General features: G+C 51.2%; 1 protein-coding gene across 1 annotated transcript in view; it reads left to right on the top strand.

The window, feature by feature from the left end:
* The first annotated feature begins 361 nt into the window (after window positions 1-361).
* Window positions 362-16,489, top strand: part of MYH7 (myosin heavy chain 7) — a 20,715-nt gene continuing 4,587 nt past the window's right edge. The window contains exons 1-29 of the mRNA XM_064292317.1: window positions 362-577; window positions 919-1,062; window positions 1,344-1,500; window positions 1,685-1,712; window positions 2,305-2,410; window positions 2,495-2,587; window positions 2,691-2,754; window positions 3,336-3,434; window positions 3,671-3,774; window positions 4,389-4,527; window positions 4,630-4,748; window positions 4,868-5,017; window positions 5,249-5,419; window positions 6,016-6,325; window positions 6,572-6,639; window positions 7,017-7,104; window positions 7,722-7,839; window positions 7,988-8,111; window positions 8,396-8,532; window positions 8,770-9,025; window positions 9,830-10,072; window positions 10,259-10,435; window positions 11,248-11,393; window positions 12,530-12,620; window positions 13,377-13,766; window positions 13,985-14,111; window positions 14,307-14,425; window positions 15,484-15,680; window positions 16,217-16,400. Coding sequence (XP_064148387.1) covers window positions 377-577; window positions 919-1,062; window positions 1,344-1,500; window positions 1,685-1,712; window positions 2,305-2,410; window positions 2,495-2,587; window positions 2,691-2,754; window positions 3,336-3,434; window positions 3,671-3,774; window positions 4,389-4,527; window positions 4,630-4,748; window positions 4,868-5,017; window positions 5,249-5,419; window positions 6,016-6,325; window positions 6,572-6,639; window positions 7,017-7,104; window positions 7,722-7,839; window positions 7,988-8,111; window positions 8,396-8,532; window positions 8,770-9,025; window positions 9,830-10,072; window positions 10,259-10,435; window positions 11,248-11,393; window positions 12,530-12,620; window positions 13,377-13,766; window positions 13,985-14,111; window positions 14,307-14,425; window positions 15,484-15,680; window positions 16,217-16,400 — 4,350 coding nt within the window. The 5' untranslated portion in view covers window positions 362-376. The remainder of the gene's footprint in view (window positions 578-918; window positions 1,063-1,343; window positions 1,501-1,684; window positions 1,713-2,304; window positions 2,411-2,494; window positions 2,588-2,690; window positions 2,755-3,335; window positions 3,435-3,670; window positions 3,775-4,388; window positions 4,528-4,629; window positions 4,749-4,867; window positions 5,018-5,248; window positions 5,420-6,015; window positions 6,326-6,571; window positions 6,640-7,016; window positions 7,105-7,721; window positions 7,840-7,987; window positions 8,112-8,395; window positions 8,533-8,769; window positions 9,026-9,829; window positions 10,073-10,258; window positions 10,436-11,247; window positions 11,394-12,529; window positions 12,621-13,376; window positions 13,767-13,984; window positions 14,112-14,306; window positions 14,426-15,483; window positions 15,681-16,216; window positions 16,401-16,489) is intronic.

Here is a 16,489-nt window from a genome sequence, read left to right as displayed (position 1 = left end):
GGGAGAATGTCTTGACTACTAGGAGCTCCTTACCTGTGACTAGGGAGGGGGAGTCAGGGAAAGATGAAGGTCAAAGAGAGAATATAGTCAGATTCCTACCCCCATAAGAAACCCAGGGAACTCTTCCCTCCCCTAGGAGAGCCCCAATGTGAACAAAAGGTAGCTGTCCTTCTACCCTGACAGGACTACTAGGCCATTCTTTTGGTTAAAATACAAGCCCAAAGAACAAGGGGCTCGCCAGTGACCCCTCCTGACTCCTGAGCATTGTGCTAGGTTGTGGGGCTTGCACTGAAGGGGAGAGTCCAGGGAACGGAAGAGGAGAGTAGACAAATAGCAGGGCATCTGTCTTCTTCTCTCGTACACTGCAGGTCTAGCCATGGTGGATGCGGAGATGGCTGTATTTGGGGCTGCCGCCCCCTTCCTGCGCAAGTCAGAGAAGGAGCGGCTCGCAGACCAAACCAGGCCTTTTGACCTCAAGAAGGACGTTTATGTGCCTGATGACAAAGAGGAGTTTGTCAAAGCCACGATTGTGTCTCGTGAGGGTGGCAAAATCACTGCCGAGACCGAGCGTGGCAAGGTGGGTGGTAGGGCTGGTGTGAGAGGCCATCCTGGACACCCCCACTCTCGGGGTGGACAAAGAGGAGTACAACCAGAACCCACCCTACACAGACCTGAGGACAGTCAGATTGTCCTTTCCTTTGTGTAGGGATCCAAGCCCTCGAAAGAGCCCTTCTCACTCCCAATATGCAATCTAACTTCTCTGTGAGAACCTGGTTTCTTCTCCCAAGCACCTTTGTCCTGTAACTCTCCCAACTCCTATCCCTGAAACTTCTGCTCTGACCCCTGTGGAGGGAGGAGGGAAAGGTTCAGGGTGGATAGCACGGGCTGACAGTAGGGCCTGTGTGTGGGCTGTTGCAGACAGTGACAGTGAGGGAGGATCAGGTGATGCAGCAGAACCCGCCCAAGTTTGACAAGATCGAGGACATGGCCATGTTGACCTTCCTCCATGAGCCCGCTGTGCTCTACAACCTCAAGGAACGCTATGCCTCCTGGATGATCTACGTGAGTGCCGCCGCCTGATATATCCCTCTGAGTCTGGTAGCTCCAGTCTCTATATTTCCACCTCCAAAAGCAAGAGTTTCTGCACTCTGCATCTAGGCAGTCTTTTTCCCTGATCCTAGTCCCTACATCCCTGACTCAGTTCTAATACCCTGGGGCTGGCATTACTCAGATTTAGGACATTCAGAGATTTTCCTTTCTCTTTGTCCTCTCCTGGGGTCTTTCCCTAACTGTGAAAACCGCCATCCTTCCCTGACAATTCACTCCTCCTTTTCTACCCCCAGACCTACTCAGGCCTCTTCTGCGTCACTGTCAACCCCTACAAGTGGCTGCCAGTGTACACTGCCGAGGTAGTGGCTGCCTACCGGGGAAAGAAGAGAAGTGAGGCGCCACCCCACATCTTCTCCATCTCCGACAACGCCTATCAGTACATGCTGACAGGTGAGGAACCCAAGTGAAAGGTCTTCCCAATGGGGCCCCATTGGAGCGAACACACATGCTTGTTCCCTTCTCCCTCCTGGAGGGCTCCAAAAGCTGGGAGGTGCCTGGAGAGAAGTAGGGAGGTGGGAAGGGAGAAGACAGATGAGAACATCTTGTGCAACTCCTCCCCGTTTTCTCCCCACAGACAGAGAAAACCAGTCCATCCTGATCACGTGAGTATAGCTCCTGCCCTGTTCCCTTCCAGAATCTCCCTGGCCCCAACAACCCCCAGCAGGGACTGCAGACCCATATGCATGGGTCTAAAACCCTCCTTTCCTCTCCACCTGCATACCCATCTCCCTTCTTTTTACTCTCCCCTTTCCTTTCTGCTTTTCATCCCTCTCTTACTTTTCTTCTCCCATCTCCTTCATCTACTCTCCAACTCATCATTCCATAATTCCGTTATCACTACACCTCCTTCACTTCTCCACTTTTCCCTACAGAAACCATCCCCATTCTTCTAGCCCCACCTACTGCTTTTCCAAAATATCCCATCCCCATCTCCTCTGACTGACCTTGCCAGCCAAGCACAGGCTCAACCTGCCCAAACCTAGCACCTTCTAGTAAAACGCCCTCCGGTCGCTACTCCCAACCCTGTGTATTTCTGAAGACAACTGTGTGTTTTGAGCTTACATTACCTGGTAGCTTTCTGCTTCAGGGTTCCCACTCTTAGACAGGACCAGGCATTCTCTCCTGACCTGGAGGCTTGTTGATCTCAAGCAGTGTCTGTTAACTGCCTAATAAGTCTCTGACTGTCCCCCACAGTGGAGAATCCGGGGCAGGAAAGACAGTCAACACCAAGAGAGTCATCCAGTACTTTGCTGTCATCGCTGCCATTGGAGACCGCAAAAAGGAGCAGACCACAGGCAAGGTAGGCATGTTATCCTCCAAGGGCCTGGACTGCAGACAGGGAGAGGAGGGTCTCTTACCTTCCACTCCCTCTCATCATCTTCAGGGAACCCTGGAGGACCAGATCATAGAAGCCAACCCCGCCCTGGAGGCCTTTGGCAATGCCAAGACCGTCCGGAATGACAACTCCTCCCGCTTTGTGAGTGGCCTCTGACCTTGGGCTTCAAGCTTGGGCTGGTCCAGGGATGGCCTAAATTATGGGCTTTCCCTCAACTCATCACCACCCTCTTCCAACTCTCCAGGGAAAATTCATTCGAATCCACTTTGGGGCGACCGGAAAATTGGCATCTGCGGACATAGAGACCTGTGAGTGCAGTGAATCTGCTGGGACTCAGCCTGAGCTCACTGTCATTCTAGACTATCTCAGTCTCAGCCTCTCTCTCTTTTTCTATCTCTCTGTCTCTGTCTCTCTCTCTATCTCCTGCTCTCTCTCTCTCTCAACCTCTCTCTGTGTTTCTGTCTTTCTCTCTTCCTCTCCCTCTCCTCACTCTTTCTTTCTCTCTCTGCCTGCTTTTGTCTCTCTCAATCTATCTCTGTCTATCTCTCTCCCAGCCTCTCTGTCTGTCTGTCTCTATTTCTCTCTCTGGGTCTCTGCCCCTCTGTCTCTGTCTACGTGTGTCTCTGTTTATCTTTCTCTAGGTTTGTGTATTTGTCTCAGAGACTTCCTCTGGGTCTTTCTCCATCTGTCTGTTTGTCTGCATGTCTGTTTTTCCCTGGAGGTTTTCTCTGGGTCTGTTTCTATCTCTGTGTGTGATCTCTGGGTGTCTGTGTGAGTCTCTCTTTGTCTCTTCTTCTCCCACTGCCTTTTATTTGCTACATTTGCCATTTATTTCCTTGTACCTAAATCCTAACCTTTTCTTTCTCTCCTTCTCCCCTCCTGTTCACAGACCTTCTGGAAAAATCCAGAGTTATTTTCCAGCTGAAAGCAGAGAGAGATTATCATATTTTCTACCAAATCCTCTCTAACAAAAAGCCTGAGCTGCTAGGTGAGTCAGAGCTACTGACTGAGACCAACTATCTCCATGGCAACCTGGTCCCCTCTGCTTGTGCTGGCTTCTTTTGGCATGCCCTGGGTTTATGGCACCACTGGATTCAGTTCTGTGAGAAGTGGAGCCATGTCAAGCCCTGTCATAGGCTTTCCCATGGGACCTGTGCTGTGGTAGGAAGCCCCTGTGAGAGCCAGAGGCTTGTGTCACATCCTAACCACATCTTCTCCCCCAAGACATGCTGCTGATCACCAACAACCCCTACGATTATGCATTCATCTCCCAAGGAGAGACCACTGTGGCCTCGATTAATGACGCTGAAGAGCTCATGGCCACTGATGTAAGTGTGTAACGACTCAGTTGGGGGGTTAAGGGAGATGGCAGTGAGGGGCAAATAGTACCAGTTCACTGCCCCAGGAGCAGAGGCAAGACATTGCTTCTCTGTTCAAAGTGGCATGACTCTATGATCAGGATGTGATGAGGTATTGGGGTGATGACGCAGGACTGGCCAGTATTTGATGTTCAATCAAGCCAAAAGGATGCAAGCTAAGGGGCAGGGAGGGCTGCAAGCCAAGAAACAAAAAATCACCACAGGGGAAGACGGTCACGCAGGCACATGGGACTGGGACAGACCATTAAGTAAAGAACAGGTATGGACAGGTATGGAAGGCCCAGGCAGAGAAGCAAGTATGGGGTCTAGAAGAGGGGCAGCCACAGGAAACATAAGTGGGTAACCCAGAGCAGCTCCTGAGAACAGGCGTGACCACTGGTTTGAGGGCTGAGACAGCCTGCATACCACACTGCTCTTGTATCTTTGTTCTGGAGTTCCCCCACTGGGTATGGGAGTCCCAGAACCCACAGGGATTAAGGAGGCAAGTTCTTTCTTCAATTTACCTGCATTTACCTGCCATGCTTCTATTTTCTGGACTCCACCAATATGGGACCTGCCTACAGAATGCCTTTGATGTGCTGGGCTTCACTGCAGAGGAGAAGAACTCCATGTACAAGCTGACTGGTGCCATCATGCACTTTGGGAACATGAAGTTCAAACTGAAGCAGAGAGAGGAGCAGGCTGAACCAGACGGCACCGAAGGTGGGAGGCAGGAATGCTGGGGGCAGCTACTGAGTGACCAAGGGCCAGATCTATGGAAGAGTCATCCCTTTACCAACTTTGCTCCCTACCCTTTCCTTCTAGAGGCTGACAAGTCCGCCTACCTCATGGGCCTGAACTCAGCTGACCTGCTCAAGGGGCTTTGCCACCCTCGGGTGAAAGTGGGCAATGAGTACGTCACCAAGGGACAGAATGTCCAGCAGGTGGGTCTTCTTCAGAAGATAAATGGGGGAGGACTGGCATGGTGAGGTGGGAACTGTGGAATTCACTCTTTCGGACTCATCTGCTCCCTGCTAATCTGAGTCTCTCTCCTACCTTCCAGGTAGTGTATGCCAAAGGTGCACTGGCCAAGGCAGTGTACGAGAGGATGTTCAACTGGATGGTGATGCGGATTAATAGCACCCTGGAGACCAAGCAACCACGCCAGTACTTCATAGGAGTACTCGACATTGCTGGTTTCGAGATCTTTGATGTGAGTCTGAGGAACCCTGAGAGTGGGGAGAACAACAGGCCAGGCCCCGTTGGGATTTAACGTGGTGGGGGCAGTTGTCCTTCCCTGCCCCGCTCCACCTTGAGATGGGAGGGGACCAGCCACACCTTTGTTGGGCTCAGGCACGGTGCACAGGTACAGCCCTGGGCTGGCCCCATCAGCCACTCAGGCCCCTGCCAGCTGACCTGCTCCCACCCCTCACTCCTCCTGCAGTTCAACAGCTTTGAACAGCTCTGCATCAACTTCACCAACGAGAAGCTGCAGCAGTTCTTCAACCACCACATGTTTGTGCTGGAGCAGGAGGAGTACAAGAAGGAGGGCATCGAGTGGGAGTTCATCGACTTCGGCATGGACCTGCAGGCCTGCATCGACCTCATTGAGAAGGTGCCGGCTTGGCCCCACCACCTCCATCCACACCCCACATGAACACCCCAGATAAAATAACAGCCTCTGTCCCTTCTGGGGAGCATGATCTGGATAACAAGAGTAGAGGTGAAGAATCCCAAGCTCCAGTTTCCAGAGCCCTATGCTGTCCTGAGCTTCTGTGAGACTCAAGTGCAGAGAAGTTTGAGTGGACATGTGAAGGATGGACACCTCCAGGATGACCTTCCACACCAGTGTGTTTGGCAGCCCTGGTTTATGCATCCAAAGGGCAGCAAGTTTGGGAGTGGGTAGGAGATTGTAGGAATGTACCTATTCTCAATCTCAATATCTCAGGGACCTGGGGGATGGAGTGGTGTGTAAAGCAGCTATAGCAGCCACGTTCTCAAACTTTTACAAAGGTTCCTCTATCGCTAAAAAATGTCCTCCACCTTAGGAAGGCTTTAACAGATGCTAGTCAGTAGGCAACTGTACTCAGAGCTGAGCCTAATATCAAAACATACAAAGGTGCATCTGCATGAGTAAATAATGATCTAAGAGCAAAATCCATCTCCATCTGTCTGAGGGACACTCAACGATGCTCTCCCCTCAACCCTCAGCCCATGGGCATCATGTCCATCCTGGAGGAGGAGTGCATGTTCCCCAAGGCCACCGACATGACCTTCAAGGCCAAACTGTTTGACAACCACCTGGGCAAGTCCAGCAACTTCCAGAAGCCACGCAATATCAAGGGGAAGCCGGAAGCTCACTTCTCCCTGATCCACTATGCTGGCACTGTGGACTACAACATCCTGGGATGGCTGCAAAAGAACAAAGACCCCCTTAATGAGACAGTGGTGGCCTTGTACCAGAAGTCCTCCCTCAAGATGCTCAGCACCCTGTTTGCCAACTACGCTGGGGCAGATGCACGTAAGTAGAAACTGGGGCCAAGGGGATAAAGGAGTGGGGTTTCTGCAACACTCTACTACCTCCCTGTGAGGTTGTGCCCCAAAGTTTATAGACTCAGTGGGATGGAATTGGGTAGAGAAGCTGAAGAATCCACACTGAGTACCCTCATCCAGAGGCCACATACCAGTGAGGTTGTGATTCTCTACTCCCTGCCCTCCCTTCCCACATGTCCACCAATGCTCCCTTTCTTGACTCTTCTTCCCTCAGCTATTGAGAAGGGCAAAGGCAAGGCCAAGAAAGGTTCGTCCTTTCAGACAGTGTCTGCTCTGCACAGGGTGAGTGTGTGACCCAGCTCCAGCCCAGCATGGCTCCACATCCACCCTGCTCCTGCTTATTCATCCCCTGACTCTTCCAACTGCCTGGTCCTGTCTCCTTCCATTCTTGATCCTTTGAACTCTTTTCTCTTTATTTCCTTTCTCTTCCCCTTCATCTCCAATCCTCTTCTCTTACTCACTTCCCATCTCACCTCTCTTCTTTTTCCTTCCTGCCTTCCATCCTCTCTGTCCTCGTCTATGTCTTCCCTCAGCATTCCTTTATTCTCTTAGCCCCATGCATCCTATCCATCTCCCCTTCCCTCCTCTCCTCTCCCTCCTCTACTTCTCTCTTTCACTTTCTTCACTTGCACCTCTTGTTTTGTTTTGTTTTGCCACAGGAAAATCTGAATAAGCTGATGACCAACTTGCGTTCCACCCATCCCCACTTTGTGCGTTGCATCATTCCCAATGAGACAAAGACTCCAGGTGAGCCTAAGAACTCGGGCCACCCACTGCCACAGTAAAAGGGCCTTCTAAGTGTCCAGAGCACATTCTTCTCCTCCCTTCCCCCATGAGGTCTCTAAGACGACCCTGCTCCCCCAGTGTTGCCTTACACTTGAAATGTGTAACTCAGAGTTAAGTGTAAGGCACTTTGATAGACATTACCTTACTAGTGCCTTATAACCCCAATGAGACATACAAGGCAAGGATTGTTATCCTCGTTTAACTGATAAGGAAACAGAGGCTCAAGGGCCTGACCCTGTTTTTGACTAGCTGAGGAACATTGACCAAGTCTCTTAACCCCTCTGGGCTTAGTTTACTTAGCCCAGAAAAATGGGATATATTTGCCTTGGCCACTACATATGACAATAGGCACAAACCATAAAAAACAAGGAATGTGAAAACTATTTGCTTACTCTTAAAAGTATGGCTAGAAAAAAATAAAACAAACAGAGGGTTAGTATTAACCGACTTGCTAAGGTTACAGGCTAATAAGTGGCAGACCCAGATCAGAATCCAGAACTCTTGGCTCTTGGTCAAGTACTCTTCTCACTTCATCCCACTGCTTCTCACACACTCCTCTCCCTTCCTTCCTGCCACAGGGTTGATAGACAACCCCCTGGTCATGCACCAGCTGCGCTGCAACGGCGTGCTAGAGGGCATCCGTATCTGTAGGAAGGGCTTCCCCAACCGCATCCTCTATGGGGACTTCCGGCAGAGGTGGGTATGGGGGACCACCCCCAGAGCTTAGGGACGGGGGCGCCTGGGCAGCCTTGGTGGAAAGGGGAGTCTGCAGGTGGCCTCGGAACTCTATGGGCCGAGTAGGTCAGTGCAGAATGTGGGTGACTCCAAGCACTTCTCTCCCCAGATATCGCATCCTGAACCCAGCAGCTATCCCCGAGGGGCAGTTTATTGACAGCAGGAAAGGGGCAGAGAAGCTGCTGGGCTCCCTGGACATCGATCACAACCAGTACAAGTTTGGTCACACCAAGGTGAGGAAGGGGAGGAGACTAATTAATTAAAGGAAGACATCTCTTGTCCTTCGACTCCTCACCTCACGACTCCTTTCTCTTTACCAGTCATCTTAGGAAAATCTCTGAACTACACGCTACCCCTCCCAATGCAGCAACCAGCACCCTCCCCCCAATCCCAGCTCCAGCTGCCATTGGTCACCTTCCTCCAATTCTTTCCTAGGATGTTACCTTTCCTAAGATACTCCCCACCACATCTTTTCATGCTTCTTTCTAGTCACGTCCAACACATGCCTTCTCCACAGGTGTTCTTCAAGGCCGGACTGCTGGGGCTGCTGGAGGAGATGCGAGATGAGAGGCTGAGCAGAATCATCACACGCATTCAGGCCCAGTCCCGGGGTGTGCTCGCCAGAATGGAGTTCAAGAAGCTGCTGGAACGAAGGTGAGATGTCTCAGGAGGTTCCTGGCCTCGGAGTCCCAGCCTAGTTTAGGGACAGTGTCAGGAGAAAGAGCTCACCAGGCCTTCAAACCAAGAGACTGGCCAGAGGAACTCACAGGAACACAGGGTGGGCCTCAGTGTCGGAGTGTGTGATGGATGAAGGAAAGGGGGCCTTCCTTAGTCAGAACGGGAAGGAGGCAGGAGGGCTCTCTCACCATGCCTCTTGCTGGGCCTCTGCAGAGACTCCCTGCTGATAATCCAGTGGAATATTCGGGCTTTCATGGGGGTCAAAAACTGGCCCTGGATGAAGCTCTACTTCAAGATCAAGCCACTGCTGAAGAGTGCAGAGAGGGAGAAGGAAATGGCCACCATGAAGGAGGAGTTCGGGCGCCTCAAAGAGGCACTGGAGAAGTCTGAGGCTCGCCGCAAGGAGCTGGAAGAGAAGATGGTGTCCCTGCTGCAGGAGAAGAACGACCTGCAACTCCAAGTGCAGGCGGTGAGGCTCTGGGGGCTATGGTTGGCTCCTCCACCCTGCTCTGCCTATACCTCCCACATCCTGCACCTCCCCCTAGTGGCTCACCATCTTGCCCCCTCACAGACAGAGGATTCTTGGATCGACACTTCCAAAGAAAAGGAGGAAAGGGAAGGGGAAGAGAACTAACTTTTAAAAGCACAGAATTTACTCTTGGGTTCAACCTTGATTCACAACCTAATAATTTTGTGACCTTGGGCAAACCATGCATCATCTTTGAGCCTCAATTTCTTCATCTCTAACCTGGGAATAAAGCTGCCCATCTCACTGAAACCAAAGCCAAACCCATTGCCATGGAGTAGATTCTAATTCATGGCCTCCCCAGGTGTTACAGAGTAGAGCTGCTCCATAGGGTTTTCTTGGTTGTAATCTTTACAGAATAACTAGGCCTTTCTTCTGTGGTGCCACTGGGTGGGTTCGAACCACCAACCTCTAAGTTAATAGTTGACCCTTGCCCATCTTACTAGGCTGTAAATATGCAAAGTGCTTGGCATCAGCAAATGTGATTCCCTCCCTTCAATGGAGAAAACCAGAGAATGAGGACCAGACAAACAGACTCCTGGTTCCCTTCCTCTGTTCCTTCACTGCTCCCTGATCAAAAGCCACATTGCATTAAAACCCTACCCCCCTCATCTTTCCGAGATTGTTCTCAGCTGAGGGTATCCCGGAGCTCCCCTCCTGTGATAAGCGACGAGCCTCTCCCTCCCTCCACCTGCTAGGGTGAGGACTCTGCCCCCTGAACAGCCTCCCTCTGTACCCTACCCTCAGGAACAAGACAACTTGGCTGATGCAGAGGAACGCTGCGACCAGCTGATCAAAAACAAGATCCAACTGGAGGCCAAGGTGAAGGAGATGACTGAGAGGCTGGAGGATGAGGAGGAGATGAACGCCGAGCTCACTGCCAAGAAGCGCAAGCTGGAGGATGAATGCTCTGAGCTCAAAAGAGACATTGACGACCTGGAGCTGACGCTGGCCAAAGTGGAGAAGGAGAAGCATGCAACAGAGAACAAGGTGAGGGCAGTGCTATCCAGCTCCTACCCAGGTCTTTTCAGGGTTCCCAAATCACATTGACCTTGACCCAGGCTAGGCTGCTCATGGGATCCTGAAAGAAGCATAGTCCCTGACACTGGAAATTCCTATAGATGTCTCTAGGCTGGCAAAATTTGGCCCTAATGGGATGGGGGTCTTGGCCTGCAGGTGAAGAACCTGACAGAGGAGATGGCTGGGTTGGATGAAATCATTGCCAAACTGACCAAGGAGAAGAAAGCTCTGCAAGAAGCCCACCAGCAGACCCTGGATGACCTTCAAGCAGAGGAAGACAAGGTCAATACCCTGACCAAGGCCAAGGTCAAGCTGGAGCAGCAAGTGGACGATGTGAGTAGATTGAGAGTCACAGGACCTTGATATATTTGTCTGCGCTTGGATCTGTGTGTGTGTATATGTGTGCACGTGCATGTGTTTGGGAGAAGGGTATTCCTATTTGTGGTACCTTCCTAACAGGGATCTGGGAAAGAGGAAAGAAAAAAGTGATTGATTTTGAGTTGTATGTCTCAACTCACTAATATGACCAATAGTAGAGATGGGCTTCCTAATTTCAATTCAGTTCAAGCCCATATATCCCTTGCCTCCGACCATAAGATTTAGAGGTTTGCCTCATGAGAAAATGATTCATTTCTTTGGGAATCTGGTGAGGCTCCTCAAGCAGGAATTTTGGGCTCCTAAGATTAGACATGATCTGGTCCTGAGTGATCATTGCTCCCACAGATAGCCCTTTGTACATATCTCTATGGGATCATTTTTCACTCTGTATTTTTATTATACTTACTTGTTTAAGTATCTGTCTCAACTATAAGACAAGAGCTCCCTTAAGCAAGAACTTAGTTGTATTCAATTTTATATCTGCAGTGCCCAGCACAGAGCCTAGCACCCAGTAGGTGATCATAGAGTGATGAATGTAGCTTTGGGATTTCATCCTATAGTCATTCATTCATCAAATATTTATTGAGCACCCCCTACATGTTAAGCACTTTCACAGTCCCGAGATAACCTTTGCCCACTCTGGGGAAGGTTTCCCAAGACATGGATACTCTCTTAGGATTCCCCAACCCCTGGAGTGACTGAGTTGCAAAATCACCAAGTCAGGATGATTGGCCTCACTGGGCATGGCGGGTCCTTCTCACCATCAGCTGGAGGGATCCTTGGAGCAGGAGAAGAAGGTGCGCATGGACCTGGAACGAGCAAAGCGGAAGCTAGAGGGTGACTTGAAGCTGACCCAGGAAAGCATCATGGACCTGGAGAATGACAAGCAGCAGCTGGACGAGCGGCTGAAAAAGTACTACATTCCTTTCCCTCGTACTTTTCCTCCTCCCTAGCCCCAAAGACTGTGCTGCCTATGACAGTACAAGCTGACCCAAGACATTTATCCTCAGAGAAAAAGACTACATGCAGCCTAGATAGTGGATGCTTAAATTGTGGACGAAGACCTCCAGAAACACATACACATCAGGGCCTGACAGTCCTCCCTGGCAGTGGATCCCTCAATCCCTTCCTTCCTGTTGGGCACTCAAAAGAGATGGAAAATAAGAGCTCATCCCCTTTATTTTATAAACAACTCTCTTTGGAGACCAGTTACTAGATAGGGAGTAAGTCTGTACACGAAAGCCTCTCAGGAAAGTCCCTTTCAGGTTTTTTACCGGGAGCCCACGGAGACACTGAGAGGCCCTAAGCTCAAGAAGTGGAGGAATCTGGGCCATTTCTTTTTTCTGACTAACTTGTGGTTCCAATTCTTATTGCAAGTCTTTCCAAAGTATATAGATCCACTTTGCAGACTTGCTAAACAGTGAGCCCGACGACTACATGTTGATAATGGAGCCCCTTACAGGCTTTAGGGGCAGTGCTTAGAAGGGCCCCAAGAATCATCGTGATCTACATCCTTGTCAGTCTTGCATTTGTCCAACGGCCTTCACACTTTCCCAGGCATGGATTTGTTGAATGAATGAATAAATATATGATCCCATTTGATCCTCACACCACGTTTAAAGGGTGGTATTTTTAGCCTTACTTTACCAAAGAGGGAACAATCTCAAAAAGATTAACCAAATTGCCCAAAATAACAGACTTTTAACAAAATTAAAGACCATCAAAGCTAAAAGGATCTTTGAAATTATCTAGTCCAACCTTTCATTTTACAGATGAAAAACAAAGACCAAGGAGGGGAAAGGACATGCCCAAAAGTCCCGCAGAACCCAGGTCCCTTCATTCCACCCACAGTGCTCTTTCCCATTACATTTCTTGTTGGACTTCAATCCCACAGCAGGTGTTACATCTTCAGGGACTCTACATCACTCCCGGAAGCTGTTTTTCTGATGAACCTATGCTCTTCGTTTGTTTTATTATCATTTCCAACCATTGATGGGGCCTCCTGGAGCACAGCCAGTCTCATTTGCCTCATCACCTCCCTCCCAACAGGAAGGATTTTGAGCTGAATGCTCTCAATGCAAGGATTGAGGATGAGCAGGCCCTGGGCATCCAGCTGCAGAAGAAGCTCAAAGAGCTTCAGGTAAGGTTTGGGATGCTGGAGGTGGGCGCTGGAGTTCCTGGGCTGGTTCTCAGTTTCCCCAACCCCCTCCTCCAGGATGTCCTCTCCCTAACTCTTCATAAGCTTGCTATGTGTCCCTGAAAAGAAACACAAAACTATCACAGCATTCTCATGGAGCACACCCAAGAGAGCCTGGGCCATCTAAGGATGGCACAAGAAGAAACCCTGAAAATGTCACAGGTCTGGAGGGCAGGAATCTCGGATTCCTGTCTAGACTCTGCTTTAGCCCAGTGACCGTGGACAGCCCACGCCATATCTCTGGGTTTCCATTTCCTCCCCTGTTACCTGTGGCTTTTAGGGTGCCTTCCAGCCCTGATGGTCTGTGACTTCGGTTCTTACCTCTAGACAGACAGGGTGTTGGGTCTTTAGTTGTCTGGCCAGACAAACATGGCTCTCTCATTTTTAACTTTTATTATTTTTTTTCCAGTAAACTGTTAAAAAATATCCCTAGAACAAGGACTTTTTATACTGCTTCAGGAGCAACCTTCAACCACTTTTCTTCCAATAAAGAGAACATACGATCTTCTGGCCTAAAGGAAGGCTAACTTGGCTATCCAAACCATTTTCCCCAAGTCCTTTTGTTTCCACCTCTCCGCTGGTAGAACTAAACTGACTTGCTGTTCCAGACAGGCCAGGAGTCTCTTAGAGCCCTGGGTTGGGGGGCTTCTATGGAGGGGCTCTAGGCTGTCAGTCTGAGCCCCTCATGTCCCGGCCCAGGCACGCATTGAGGAGCTGGAGGAGGAGCTGGAGGCCGAGAGGACGGCCAGGGCCAAGGTGGAGAAGCTGCGCTCCGACCTGTCCCGGGAGCTGGAGGAGATCAGCGAGCGGCTGGAAGAGGCCGGCGGGGCCACGTCCGTGCAGATCGAGATGAACAAGAAGCGCGAGGCCGAGTTCCAGAAGATGCGGCGAGACCTGGAGGAGGCCACGCTGCAGCATGAGGCCACGGCTGCTGCCCTGCGCAAGAAGCACGCAGACAGCGTGGCCGAGCTCGGTGAGCAGATCGACAACCTGCAGCGGGTGAAGCAGAAGCTGGAGAAGGAGAAGAGCGAGTTTAAGCTGGAGCTGGACGATGTCACATCCAACATGGAGCAGATCGTCAAGGCCAAGGTGGCCACCCCCTCAACCTCTCCCCAACTACAATCCCTCCACCCACCTCCACTTTCATTTCTCTTCTTTGATGTTCATGTTCCCACTTCCCTTCCTCTACCTGGCTCCCCTATCCCCTTCATCCATCCATGCCTCCACCTCTTCCTTTCTTCTTTAATGGCACCCCTTACACCCCTGTCATCCTCTTGCATTCACTTATGCTCTCCGTCTCCTCCCAGGCTAACCTGGAGAAGATGTGCCGGACCCTGGAAGACCAGATGAATGAGCACCGTAGCAAGGCTGAGGAGACCCAGCGTTCTGTCAATGACCTCACCAGCCAGCGGGCCAAGCTGCAAACTGAGAATGGTGAGCCTGGAACCGGGGCCCCTGGGAAACACTCTAGCCATCCCTGATTTCCTGAGCCACCTCAGCCTTTGGTAGACTCATGAAAGCATGTACACACAGAGTCTATCCTGAGAACAAGGCCTGAGAGTTAGGGGAGGTTTGGGGCTAGAGAGGAGTGACTGACCTTCAAGAGCTGAGTCCCTGGTGCCTCCCCAGGTGAGCTGTCCCGGCAGCTGGATGAGAAGGAAGCACTGATCTCCCAGCTGACCCGAGGCAAGCTCACCTATACCCAGCAGCTGGAGGACCTCAAGAGGCAGCTAGAAGAGGAAGTTAAGGTAACGCCTGGCCTTGGGCCACCTAGCCCAGACAAGAAGCATGCTGACTGGCCTTGCATCCACCTCACTTCCTTCCCCCAAAATTAAGCTTGCGATCTATGCATTAAAAAAAAAAAAAAAAAAAAATGCATTACTGTCCCAGAATTCCAAAAGGAATAATAATAGCTCAAACTCCACCCCACGCCTCCTAATCTATTCCCCAGGCCGAGGCCCTTTGCCCTCGCCTGCTGTCCCTGAGAGAGGGGGTTAGAGAGGAGGAAATGGAGTGAGAGTGCCTGGGGAGGAGGGGAGGTGAGATGGAGGAGAGGAAATAAACTAGGAAGGTGTGATAGGCCTTAGATGGGCACAGGTATGGGATACCTGAATTACATAAGTGTGTCCTAGGATTATCGGGGCAATCTGAAAACTGGGGAAAGAAACTAAACTGGAGCCTACTCCTAGTACTATGCTGGGCTCATGCAAAAGTGGAAAGAACGTGAGTTTAAAAAAGGCCAAGGCTCAAATATTAAGCTGCCAGTTATAGCTTGGTGACCTTGGGGAAATCACCTAACCTCTCTAAGCCTGTTTCTTCCCTCATAAAGAAGCGGTAATGATAATAATGCCTGCTGCAGTAAGGAGCACAGGAAGAATAGTCATGAGCCATTTCATAGTGTGGCGCTATATCAGCATTCCCTGTTATTAGTACTCAGTAAACCATGCCAAGGAGTTCCCGGGTGGAACAAACAGTTAAGGTGCTCAGCTGCTAACTGAAACAGTGGCCGTTCAAGTCCACCCAGAGTGCCTAGGAAGAAAGGCCTGGTGACCTACTTCCAAAAAGATCAGTCATTGAAAACCCTGTGGAGCACAGTTCTACTCTGACACACATGAGGTCGCCATGAGTCATGGCTGACTTGACTCAATGGCAACTGATATACGGAATAAACTATTCCAGGTCCACTGGGGATTTGGAGGGGGTGAGGTGACAGAGAAAACATAGAGATTGGGTGAGGAGACTGGCATGGACTGGGGTTGCATTATGGAGAAAGCTGAGCCCATCCCTGGTACCTGCCTGTCCCCAGGCGAAGAACGCCCTGGCCCACGCGCTACAGTCAGCCCGGCACGACTGCGACCTGCTGCGGGAGCAGTATGAGGAGGAGACGGAAGCCAAGGCCGAGCTGCAGCGCGTGCTGTCCAAGGCCAACTCAGAGGTGGCCCAGTGGAGGACCAAGTACGAGACAGATGCCATCCAAAGGACCGAGGAACTCGAGGAGGCCAAGTGAGTCCTGGTGACCCATCTCTAGCTGAGTCCCATCGTGGGCAGGACTCAGCCAGCCCTGTCCTCAGAAGATTTGGCACAGGCGAGGCTTAGCTAGTGTTTGGCAACACAGGAAGACCCTGCCCCGGCCCCACCTCCTTCTCCTCTCAGGGAAGCTTTTTGCTCGCGTTATGTTTCTCATCTGAATATAAGACGAACAAAAGGTTTGTCTGAGGGCAGAGTGCTCCTGCCTGGGGCAGAGGGAGATGCAGTGGGCTACAGAGACCCATGCCTCCTCTAGGCCCACAGCCTAGAGGCTGGCACAGGATCACAGGGACGCCACATGGAAGGCACTCTTGGGAGCTGTGGGTCTTCATACCCTGGCCCGAGAGCCACTGCCTGCCTAGTTCTCAGCCTCCTGGGGCCTGTCCTCAGGCTTCACCAACAACACTTCTGAGTTTCCAAGCGTTGTTTTACAGAAGGCTCATGTCGTTTCTCCTTGTCTCAAATCTACATCCTCCATTCTCCCCATCCTCTGCCCACCCTCCCCCGGGCAGGAAGAAGCTGGCCCAGCGGCTACAGGATGCTGAGGAGGCTGTAGAGGCTGTCAATGCCAAGTGCTCGTCACTGGAGAAGACCAAGCACCGGCTGCAGAATGAGATCGAGGATCTCATGGTGGACGTGGAGCGCTCCAATGCCGCCGCTGCAGCCCTGGACAAGAAGCAGAGGAACTTCGACAAGGTGGGCCACCTGGGCAGGGCCCGGGCCAGGGTGGAGGGCCAGGGGAGGAAATCAGGTCAGCATGAGGCCAGAGATGTCCTCCTTAGATG

The sequence above is a fragment of the Loxodonta africana genome, chromosome 10, assembly GCF_030014295.1.
Source record: "Loxodonta africana isolate mLoxAfr1 chromosome 10, mLoxAfr1.hap2, whole genome shotgun sequence".
Lineage (NCBI taxonomy): Eukaryota > Metazoa > Chordata > Mammalia > Proboscidea > Elephantidae > Loxodonta > Loxodonta africana.
This window is presented reverse-complemented; position numbering and strand designations above follow the sequence as displayed.